The sequence below is a fragment of the Centruroides sculpturatus genome, unplaced genomic scaffold, assembly GCF_000671375.1.
Source record: "Centruroides sculpturatus isolate CEXI.00-Female unplaced genomic scaffold, Cexi_2.0 scaffold1781, whole genome shotgun sequence".
NCBI classification, from domain to species: Eukaryota; Metazoa; Arthropoda; class Arachnida; order Scorpiones; family Buthidae; genus Centruroides; species Centruroides sculpturatus.
This window is the reverse complement of record NW_019385998.1, coordinates 51,661-64,434: the sequence shown is the minus strand read 5'-3', so window position 1 is coordinate 64,434 and position 12,774 is coordinate 51,661. Positions and strand designations below refer to the sequence as shown.

The following is a 12,774-nucleotide window of genomic DNA, read 5'->3' as shown; positions in this document are numbered from 1 at the left end:
GCAGTTTTCTCTTCTCTCTTCAACCATAAATCTATGCACAAATTTCACAAGCCTGGCTATTTAAAGGTTTTCCTTTTTTCTAGAAGCAAATTACCGCACAACTATCCCATCCTGTCACCCTATATCCCCTGAAACAGATCCAATTTCTATTGACCAAATTAAATCTTTTGTTGCACCAAGATATAAATGAGAAATGAGAGTTTGTGTGTATCTTGAATTGTGTAATAAGTTAATTTGAACTTTCAGGAAAAAACTCAGTAAAAAACAATTTCTTAATTTAAAAACTGATTGAAGCACTATTTGTATACCAAATTAATATGTTTCATTGCTTTTTTATGTATTTTTTTATTATGCATTATATTGTTATAAATAAAGTTTGAAATAAAAATAATTTTTATTATTATTTTTATTTCAAACTTTTATTTTAAAATAAAAATCAAACTGATGGTTGAAGATGACTTTGTACAGTTATTTCTCTACAAAGTCAGTTATTACAAACAATATGTTTTTTATAAAACATATCAAAATCTGATAAATTTATTACATACAATAATAATTTAGTCTCCAATAAAAATATTCTTAATAAATATGATCTAAAAATTAAATATTAATCAAAAGCGAATTTCTCAAAAGCATTTTGGTAAACCATGCTCACCCAGAATTTTTTCTTCTGGTTTGCAAGTATTCAAGTGATCACAAACTTCTTCAAATTTCACACCAAGTAGTAATAATTCAACAACTTTCTTACTGTAACTATCCACAAATGATTTACATTCTTTTGAATAACTCGGAATCCATTTTGTACAAACTTTATCCAAAGAATCTTCAATGATTTTCTTTAAACAATACAGGAAAAGAAAAATTTAAAAAATTTAAGACTTACAAACTTCTAAAAATAAAACATTGAAGCTTTAAAAATTACAACCAACCTCATTTCGTTGACTGATATCTTTACTTAGAAAAAACATCACAGCTTTACAGAAGGCACAGTCTGTATCTTGCTTGAAAGAAAGAATTGGATGTCCCAACCTTTCTATTGGTAACTGATTTATAATTGCTAAAACAAATTAATAAAATACATTCATTGTCTGATTCCATTACACTAAATATTTTAATTTGCTAATATATTTAAATTCCTGCAATCTTTTTAAAACAAAAATTCAATTCAAGCAATAGTAAATATATAAATCAATTTTATATTTAGTAATGCAAATAAAAAAACCATACATCTATAAATATATCAATATAAACTCGAACTTTTAAACTTAAGTTCTTATTGTTTAATCATTACAGCTGAGAAGGAGAAAATTTCTTGGAAAACATTTTATTCATTAATGTAATCTTGATAACTTTAATAAGTTGACAATAATGAAATTTGTTTCAAAAAGCCAATGAAATTGGCCAAGAAAAGCTTTTAAGTGAAATTTAAATAAGCCAAATAATAGATTTTATAGCAAAAAGCAAATAATTTATACTGTAAATCCTCTTGTAATTGCCAATTGCTCAATTAAAGGCTCCACAAAAATTGTAGAACAGATTGAATAGCTCTCGTTCCCACTCTGATGGATGTGGACACATAAATAGGAGGCCAGTGACCAACAGTCTACAAGAAACTTTAAAATACTTGAAAACGATTCTTTCAACAACAATCTTTTGGTGTCCACTTAACACATGAAACAGCATCATACATCTGCTGCACATTTCCTGGATATCAACATGTGCATACAGGATGGTAGAATTTAACACATCACACCAGTGTACCACAAACCCACAAACAATCCAATTTTCATCCCATCCTCCTCACATGATCCCTTCCAATATGAAGTAGTGGCTTTTAGAACCTCAGTAAAAGGGGCATTCACAGACTTCTACTTTCAAGGAGGGAACTCATGAACTGTGATACATAAAACAGCAGGCTATCCAGCACGAGTACCCACCTACATTAATAAAATGTTTAGTAAGATAAAACAAATATGGGGAGCAATACCAAAATATGAGAAAGGCAGAACATAAATTCAAGGTTATGCAGTATAACAAGACCCTGATGGCTATATATCAAGAAGTGGCAGGAGACAACAACCTTTCCTTGGCCTACAAGAGGAACCCCACCATCTATATGAAACACCAAGGACCCTCACAATAAGATGTTCCTTCTGGAAGTACACTCCATACCACTTCAGGAAAAGTGAGAGACTCAGCCTTGTTTACTAAACTACTGCCTGACCTGAATCATTAACAATACTATTTTATCGGTTAAGTATCAAATTTCACACCTGGGAGTTAATCACTCAGCAAGTTCTCAGTTGCTAAAGAACACTTTCACATAACCTTCTGACCTATTATTGAAAAGTTGTCAAATGAATATAGCTACAAACCTATTTTTGTCGCAGTCGTCGACGTTCTTTCCGTGTTACTGTCTTCATCCGACCCTTAGAAGTTTTTTTGTTCCAACTCATCGTGTCTGTGCAGTGCACATTTTTGGATTTACCTACGAACATATTAAGTGCCAAACCCTTGGATTATTTCATCAGAAACCCAACGAATTAAGTGCCTTTTATTAAAATTATTATCAACGTCGCCGATTCGAAACTGTTGAACCTCAAAGGCTTACACGACCTCAAAGTAATTATCGCCACACTGAAATTGTAAACTCTCTCTCTTGTTTGCGCATTATTCCTCGTCTAAAGAACTTAACCACTTAATGTAAAAGATGTATAGTCTATCAGTACCCATTAAACTGTTGTTACGTTAACCTAGTCTCTGCGCGAGTCACTTCCAGTATGCTGTCTTTCACTCCATCCGCCTGAACTATCACATCTGCGACCGCTCGCGTAACATATGTAACCCTCTTATCCTGACAGATGTTAAAATGGTGTCAGTCCTGACAAAGATTAACACCTGATGGTCACAAAAGGAACGGTTGACAACTCAAAACATTGGGGCTACCACACATTCATAAAAACCATGTCTCCAAAAACATTTTATTTCAATTAATAAAAGGCAAACTACTACAGCTTTAGCCACATATGCCTCAGACGAGGATGTGCAGGTGAATGTAGATCAGGGATAGACAACCTTTTTCTATGTAAGGCTTGCATTGCAAAACTTTTGAACTGACACAGGTCGCATACAAGAAAAAAGATGAAAAAAATGTTGGTAAATCAGAATTATTTATTCATATATAATTATAAATTAGCATAGGTATACTTAATTTAGCTTATGGAACTGATGTAAACATAATATATCAGAAATATTTGGCTAAATATTAGTCACTGCTGGCTTTAAATTAGTTTCAATGTGTCTGTTAGCTGGTTTTTTGTTTTAATTTTTACTAAATTCATTGTGGAAAAACTATTCACATACATAAGTTGTAGAAAATAAGATTTGAATTTTTGCTGCATACTTCCTTAAGCTGGGAAATTAATATATTTATTCATATTTTACTTGGGCTGCAAAAAATATTACTGCGGGCCACGGGTTGCCCATCTCCGACATAGATAATGCATGTCTCATTCATCATACATGGAAGCCTCCTCTACTTAGTACCTGGAAATTTACAAAATGAATATAAACAACTCGGCTATCAACTACAAGGAAAACAACACATTATTCCTAGCTTGAAGGGCATTATTGGATATTTAATATTACTTTTATGTCTAGATATTTACATCACAATACAAATGCGTGACATCTAATGGCCAATCAGATGTTTGTTTTATATTTTAAATATTACATTCCATCACACATTCTATTCTGATATACATTTCTGAGTAAGTTCTTTAACTTGAGAATAATTGCTAGAAGCAATCGAAAATGTTCGTTTTTCTCCATCATTGTGTTTCAAAAGCTGGATTTTTTGTTGTATAAGTATTTTGAATATTATCCAGTATTTAGTGCATTTATTATTACTGGACACTTTTTAACAAAGTTTTGGTAACTTGTGACAAACCTTGAATTGGTGGGGGAAATAATCACTACGATTTGTCAGAAAATATTGCAATAAAATTTTTTTTAAAATATAGCGTTGAAACTTTGTGAATTTAAAACTGATTAGTAATTCTAACCTAACAGAAATAGAGAAGTTGATAAACCATTAAAAAAGTCTAGTGAAAAATGTTACAAACTTACAGAAATATTCAACAACAAAAGAAAAACAAACAAACAGTCTTGTGTTTCAATTGCCAAGAAATGATGACACAAAGAAATTTGGAACAAAAGTTTTTATTATTATTCCAAACTAAATAGAAAAATTCAATTAAAAATCTTTCCTGATTATTCTTATAACAGCAGTCTCACATAATCACCCATAAATTATTAAGTGAAACTTTTCCAATAAAAACTTAATTCAAAACAGCAGTGCCACATGTGACTGGCCATAGGCAATTACTGAGAATTTACAGTAATGAAATATGCAATAAGTATTAAAAATTGGCTTTAACGTTTTCTAAGTTATCAGATTTGACTATCAAAATAAAATATATTACTTCAATGTTCCTAACCTAAAGCTTTTTTAAAAGAAGCTTTTCCTATCAAAATTATATAGATCTATAAAATTTGTTGAAATTTTTTAATATAAACTAGCTAAAAAAAAGACTACTAAAACTTTATGAAATGATAATTTGGATAAATATAAAACAACAACTATCTATTACTGACATTAATTAGTGCCTAAAGTTAATATTAAATCCACCCATCAAACAAAATGATAATTACTAATACACTGCACTAATCTTGTATAGCTTTGCAATAAAACCTTGTACAGTGATTTTATTTTTTTAAATTTAAATTTGAAGATAGAAACATTTGAAACTAAAACATTTAAAATCGGAAGCTAAACCAAACTCAAATCGCACCAGAAAAATTTTATGGAACACCCGAAGGTGGTCCTAGGATGGATCGAAAATGTTAGTGTTACGTTTCTAAAATAAACTGCAAAGCTATACAAGGTTAGTGCAACATAATAGTAATTTCAGAATTATTATTTAAGTTGAGATGAAAAATACTTACATTTAATATCATTTGATTCTTTTTTATTGTATTTATTTTCATGAGTAATATAGTTAGGCAAGATTTTCACTGCAGGAATTGAATTACGAAGAGACGTTATGGGACCAGACTGTGTTGAAGGTTGTACTCTTTCACCATGTTTACCATTCCACATTTTAATTAAAGGAGTTATTATTATTTTAGCTTCAACTTTACTTGAAGAACAAAGTCCCAAATATGTACATAATGTTTGAGGGTTCTAATTAAAGAAAAATATTTTACAAATGTTTTATATTTATATTTTGAACTATGTAAACTAAACTAAAGAAAAATATATTCAAGAAACAATTTTAAAAACTACAATAATTTCTTATATATTTCAAAATTACTGTTAACAACAAATCTTTTGATATAAATATAATTGTGACATTTATGGCACAAATTTCAACATGTCCATCAGATGTTGATAGTAGCAAGCTCCTTTTACTTCTCTTTACTTTTGACAGTTATGGTCCATTGAATCTACTGAGACCCCAGCAAGACTCGAGCTCACGTGTTAAAAATTTAATTAAAGTGTCAGATCAGGGGATCAAGCTTTGATTATAACACTTGTAAAAACTGGAAGTAAAAACAAACAAAAACGGGAAAGAATTTTTTTCTCTCAACAAAAAAGTTTTTTAAATTAAGAAGGAGAGCTAGTGCAGAGATTGTGTTTCAGACTTTTAAGAATTTGTTCATGAACAAAGTAAATACAAAAACCAGCAGATTTACTCTTAACTGATCATATAAAAACATGAAAGATGCACAGACATACAATCCTGAATGTCCTGGCAGAGCATATCAATCTTTAAAAGTCATCCAATAATTAAAAATAAATAGCTATCATGGTCAGGAATAACCCATCCTTAAGGATGCAAGGGTTAATAATAATAACCTATACAACACTGAAACAGAGACACCATTAATTAAATGGAAATCTATAAATATTTAGGATTTACTTGACTAAGTGCTTTATTTGGCCTATAGATTTAAAAAAATGTAACAGGTTAAATTTAGTAATACCAAATCCGAAAACAAAATAATTAAAATAAACGTGTCATCTTAATGTTCATATATCTCCATTTAAAATTACATACTGGAGAAACAGAACAATTACAGAAGAAAACATTAAGCATAAATAATATCATAAAATCTGTCTCTTCTAAAGAGGAACATTAGGTTTAACTAACATTTACTACGAATAATTTTTTACAAAAACAAAAAGCAATTACATAAAACAGTAATTTAGTAAAAATATTAAAAAACATCACATATTAAATAATCCTCAGTTCAGAAACTTCTATAGTATACAGTACTTCCCTTTAATCTTAGTTACATTGAAAGTTGCAGTAAATTACCAACTGGCTTGATCTCTTTGGGAAGAGAAGATTCATTGTTGCTATACAAGATCAGATTAAAAAAGTTACAAAAAAGGATAACAAAAAACATATATAAAAAAATGTAATTTGTCACACTGTAGACACTACATCAGAATGCAAGTACTTAGCATGCATGTATTATTTCTATAGATTTAATCAAATAAATCAAAAAACTTGCACAAACAACAAAAAAACAAACCACACACACACACTTCAGATTAATTCATAGACAGTATTAGGAAGAAAAACCACAATGATATAACTAACTTTATAACTATATGTGTAAAGGATAAAACAGTCCATCACAACACAGATACTAGCAGATAAGCATGTGTTGCCTGGTATAAATTACCATGAAAATAATTTATGAAGCAGTGAAAAGTGAAAATTGAGCAGATTCTTTCCATTTAGGGACAAAAAACAGAATGTTTAGATTTGAAATGTGTAGATTAGTATTTTTTCAGGAAATTATTTAGTAAGTTAACAAAATCTGATGTGAGAAATAAACAAAACATGTATCAAAGAATGGTGAATTTGAAAATAAAATTTATAATGCTTCTTTATATAAAATGTTGCATGTTTTTCCAAATTGAGAGTAAACAAAGACTTAGCAGTTCCTACCCTAGAGCATCCTACATATGGTTGATGATGAAAAAAAACATTCTTCTTGAAATTAGCCTGTAATTACAAAAAGAATGTTTTTCTCATGCTCAACCATATTTAGGATGCTCTAGGGTAGGAACTGCTAAGTATTTGTTTACTCTCCATTAGTAGACCAACAACTTTCAAGTTTGCTCTTGTGATTTGTTAATTGACATGGCAAAGCTTAGTCTTACTGCAAACTGTATTTGTCTAAATTGAAATGGCACCTCTGATGTTAAAAGAGGTATCCTAAGATTAAAATCATATTCACCCTTGCCACAACCAGTTTATATTTGTGCTTCAATGACCAGTAGAAATATTATAGGTGCTTCAAGTTGTAGTTTGTGAGGAGACAATCCTGGATATTCAAAGAATTTAAGAACTCTGTTGGATACCTAACAATTTCGTTTTGATCTACAACTATCCATCTTTATCAATTTCATGAAGTCCAAATCTTGTAAAACCTCCAACAGGTTTTCTTCTGCGATATAACGGATAACAACCTTGTCCTGTCTGTTTTTTTATAAACTGTTTCGATAATGTTTTGTACATTTATTGTCTTTCATACAAGGTGAATTAAAATTTAAAAAAAAAACCACATGGACCATGCATTATTTGAGTTTGAACTATTTCAAAGAGTTCTTCGTCTGCAATGGGTTCTGGAAGTTTAGCTGAGATAATGAAATTAATTTGATCAGCTTGAATTTTATTGGCCAGCCAAATAAAAATATGAGCATGAAGTCATTTTTTTTGTCATTCAATGGTGTGCATATAGCATAAGACATGTGCAAAAATATTATATTTTGAGATTAAGTTCATCAATTTTAATAATTTTAAGTGAAAAACTCTGGCTACAAGGTCATGTCTATGAATGTGTTTGTCCAGGTAGTAACTTGTCCTGAATTTCTTTCCATTTAACATTGCATATAGATGTAATAAATAGATCAGGTCAATCATAAGTGTGAACAAACATCATTTTATTATTGAGAAAGCACAAGATGCAATGTGGCCTGCCTACAAAATTTAATGAAGAATGCAAAGTTAACTAAGCTCTCCTCCAGTTACATCACTGTTGATACCATCTCTTAGACATACATATAAATCAAACCTTTATTCTCTTTAATAAGTTCTAATATAATGAAAACAATAAGAATTGTGGAAAACTTATACAACAATCAAATATAATAAGTGATTATTTACATAATTTCTTTTATTATGTAACAACTAATTAAAACTTAAGAAATGACTAAATCAAGTGATTTTACATTTGTTTACATTTTGTCTCCAATAACATATCAGGGATGTGTTGCTATATTGGTCACATCCTTTTGTGTATAAATTTTTTATCTGTCTATTTTTAAAATTGTTCACCAATTGATGACATTTATATGTAAAGCCAAAAAATGAAATGTAGACAGAAATTGATGTGTAGAAATTCAATCGATATTTTGCGACAGGATGTATGACATTAGTTAAGTTAGAATTATATGAATGTAACTGCTAAATTTCATAGAAATTGGTCAAATGGTCTACAAGTGCATAGTGAACAAATAAAAAACATTCCCATTTATATATAGATTAACAAAACAAAATATGTCAAATGTATCCATACCAAATATCTATGCTAATAAAAATCAATAATTACTCAGAATCTGTGTAAAATAAAAACACCTTTAGGTAACGGATAAGGTATTCATTGTGCCAGCATTTTTCTTTCCATAAATACCATACCATACATTACTACACAAAATTATTTTAAAACTTATAACATACTCAGAAAACAGTCATATTATCTTTATTTAGAAAGTTTCTGATTAGGTACAGTACATTAATATTGCACACACAATAAAATGTTTCAGTAACTAAGTATTTACTTTGATTCAGTATAGTATTTGACATTAATAGCAACTAAGTCACATATACACTTGGAAACATAATTTTTATAAAATTTTCAAAGTTTCAAAATGACAAGTTAAATCAAATGCATAATAATAAAGTATAAATGAATAAATTCTGTTACACTAATTATACACACTTGTACAACTTCCAGTAAGTATCTAACGAGCAAGATATATAAAAATGAAAATTAAAGTAGCTTAAAAATGTTCATGAAATAAATGCTTAACTTACCAAAACTTGATCCAGTAGATCATAAAGCATATCAAAATAATCATTCACTAATTCTTTACACTGCAAAATAATAAATTAATTATGTTAGTTATATTATATTAACTGAAAAAAGAATCTCAAAAATTACATCAATATATTGAATAAAAGAAGCAATTATTTATAGAATAAAATCTGTTCATAACTGAAAATTCATTATAATACTTAAAAGTCATAGATTGATCAAGACTTTAGTAAAAACTATTTCAAACTGGATAGAAGTTACTACAGTAGAAACTCTAATGTCTATCAAAGAAAAATGGAAAAAAATTGTTAAATTGCATATATTGATACATAAAATCTGAACATCCTATATATACTTTTATACAGGATGTATCAGAATGACGTTTTAAAAATTTTGGGGGATTGTAGAGGATGAAATTTTGAACGTTTTGATATAAGGAATCTATAGCTGGAAATTTGAACTAAAGTGTCTACAGCGGTAGGAAGTGCTTGACCGCTCTTCACTTTGGTAGCTACCCTTCCATCCATTGATGTCACATTATTGCTGCGAATGGAAGAATGTAAACACACAACTACAGTGGTCTAACTGAGCCTGTGTACAGGAAGTTGTGTACTTAGTGCTTGTCGTCCTTCAGGTCACCCCTTGCATCCACTGGCGCTGTGCTGTAAAGTACCCGTTAGGTAACAAATATTTCCAGCACAAAGTTGTGTCACTAATCGTTGTAAAAGGCGTAAAAATAACTTAGTACTTGTATAAGTTTTAGCTTCAATCTTTCATTGTCATTTATTACATCTATAAATCTGGAAATACTATTTTCCTTCCTCCATAAAATAAATACATCATCAATATATCTTCTATACATTAAATATGTCCTCTTCAAATTCTGGGATAACTTGGTTTTCTTTATTCCTTACCACTAGTTCTCATAAAAGGCCAGATATGGCATCCCATTGTTTAAAAATTCAGTTATTGAAGGAGAAAAATGAAGAGTTGCAAATTAGGTTTGCTATTTCTAGCATGTGTTCTCTCTATCTGGATCTAGAACTGGTTGGTATAAAAAATTGAAAAGTGCTTCAAAACACAGCTGGAGTTCAACAGAATGTTAAAAAATTCATTAACTATATTCTTGTTAATTTCATTTTAAATTTGTAAAGAAATGTTCGACGTTCTTCCAAATTCGAACACAATTTACCCGACAAGAGCTCATAAATAGATTCGAAAAACGTTTAGTAAAGAAATTTAAATACCCCCCAGTGGTAAGGTTTTTTTTACATTTAGTTAAAATAGGAGCTGGATTAGAAAGGATTGCTATATTTTTGATATTGAATTTATTTTTGTTTTTGACTTTTTTAACACTTATGCAGCAGAGACTTTTTTCTATGTCCATTGTGGATTCAACTAGGTTCACAATGGAGGTTGCCAGCTGGTGAGAAATGGGACACAACTTATCTGGTAAGCCTACTTTACTGCCTATTTGAACTCAAACCTAGGTCAGTCAGAGCAGGCAAATGCCTTTACTATTGCATGCGTATATATATATATATAGATATAACAACAAAACCTGAAACATTTTAATAATCCAATATAACACCAGATTTAACCCAAAGTAATTTGAAGTAAGGATAAGTAGTTGTGAGTTGCCATCTCTTATATTAATAAATTTAATCTTTTGTAGAATTTTGCCGGATGATAATTTTAATTTAATCAAAGAAGACACAGTCTGTCCAAAAATATTTTTTGAAAACCACCTTTATTCTTATCATGTGTTCCAGAACACCTTCGAAGATCGGACCTTTCTTTTGAGGCTACTAGGTCGTCAGGTTAAAAGATTCCATAAAAAACACACAAAAATATCCAATTAAAACAATAAAGTATAAAGTTGGAACTGGTGGTCTTACAGACGTCTTGAGTTTTCATCCGTCCAGTTAGGAAATTTCAGGCCTTTATATCCACTTGGTAAATGCGCTGTTAAATGTAGATTTTGGTCTTATCCCTCTGGTGGAGAATTATTTTGAAAATTTTCATTTGTAGAATTTATCATCTGGTGAAATTTATTGTATTTATTGTTTTAATTGGATATTTTTGTGTGTTTTTTAAGGAATGTTTTAACCTGACGACCTAGTAGCCTCAAAAGAAAGGCCCGGTCTTCAAAGGTGTTCTGGAACACATGATAAGAATAAAGGTGGTTTTCAAAAAATATTTTTGGACAGACTGCATCTTCTTTGATTAAATTAAATTTAATCTTATTACAATAGAGAAAACAACAATTTCATTTAAAGAAAAAAACCAAGAATTTTTTTAACTGTTTATTATTTAGAAAAATATTAATCAATCAAAAACTTTTATTTATTAAACAACTAAATTTTAGTGTTTTTTAAATAACTTATATTAAGAATATGATTTTAATGGAAATCTGTTTCAAATTAAATTTTAGAAACTACTGGAAACATATATCTTACCTCAGAAGCAAAGTTTTTAAAAAGGGAGCATAAATTTAATAATGCTGTTTTAAATTCTTCCTTCAATGAAAATATAATTTATTAAAATTAATTTTACAACACTAAAATAAAATAAAGTAATGCTTACTTTTGTTGTATTTGTAAGAATTAAGTCTCTAAGATGTTGAACCATAGCTTCACAGAATTCACAAGTCATGTTATCTTGGTATTTTGTGATCTTAAAATTGAGGAGAAAAATTATACAAAAATTCAAAATCAAATTTTTAATTTTTAATAATTGATTATGGAAATTGCATAATTTATGATCGTTGGTAATCTAACAATCATAGTAGATTTATTGTTACTGATTTCTTAAGAAATTCTAATGTTTGACAGAATAACAAACACAGTGATGCCTCGCACTTCAAACTTAATTCATTCTGGGAGGACATTCGAAGTCCAAAGCAATTTTTTCATTATTTTTAATGGAAATTCAATTCATTCCCAGATCCTGAACAATACCCATTTCTATAAACTTAAAACAGCAAATACACATAACTTAAGGTAAAAATAACACAGTTAAATGCCAATAATAAATTAAAACATGAAATAATAAGTAAAATATCAAATACTATATAATAAAATGAAAATTACATTTAGTGGTAGCACACATGTCGTCTCTGGCATCTGAAACATGGATACCATATCTGCCACAAATGTACTGCTTTCGTGGTTTGTAAAAACTTCCTTTTTTCATTTCAATTACCAATATTTCCTTTTAAATTTCATTACTTCTACACACTTAGCTTAGATGCAACAATTAATAAGTGAAGGTTACATTGGGCTGAGTGGAAAGTTTATGTGTAGTTTTAAAAACTGCCATTACATAATGCTGATGTGCAATTTAATTATAACAGTTGTAAAATCTAACACTATATTGTTAATGCAAGATTATAATCTTTGTTTAATAACTTATTTTAAAACTTATTTTTTTATTTTACATTTTGTTTGAATAAAATTGAGTTGAAATGTCTTCGGCTAAAAAGCATATCAGGCATATTGTGCTTTATAAATTTTGAAAACGATTGTACAAAGTAAAAAAAAATTAAAAAACTTACTTCTAGTATAAACCAAAACGGTGCTTAATTCACTATACTTT

At 29.2% G+C, this 12,774-nt stretch overlaps 1 protein-coding gene across 2 annotated transcripts in view; it reads right to left on the bottom strand.

The window, feature by feature from the left end:
* LOC111613009 (prosaposin-like) overlaps positions 1-12,774 on the bottom strand; it is a 67,074-nt gene that overhangs the window by 11,583 nt on the left and 42,717 nt on the right. For both annotated transcript variants that reach the window (XM_023354303.1, XM_023354304.1), the window contains 6 exons: positions 11,764-11,853; positions 11,637-11,696; positions 9,177-9,236; positions 5,008-5,245; positions 930-1,057; positions 656-836 (listed from right to left, as the gene is read on the bottom strand). In XM_023354303.1, coding sequence (XP_023210071.1) covers positions 656-836; positions 930-1,057; positions 5,008-5,245; positions 9,177-9,236; positions 11,637-11,696; positions 11,764-11,853 — 757 coding nt within the window. The remainder of the gene's footprint in view (positions 1-655; positions 837-929; positions 1,058-5,007; positions 5,246-9,176; positions 9,237-11,636; positions 11,697-11,763; positions 11,854-12,774) is intronic.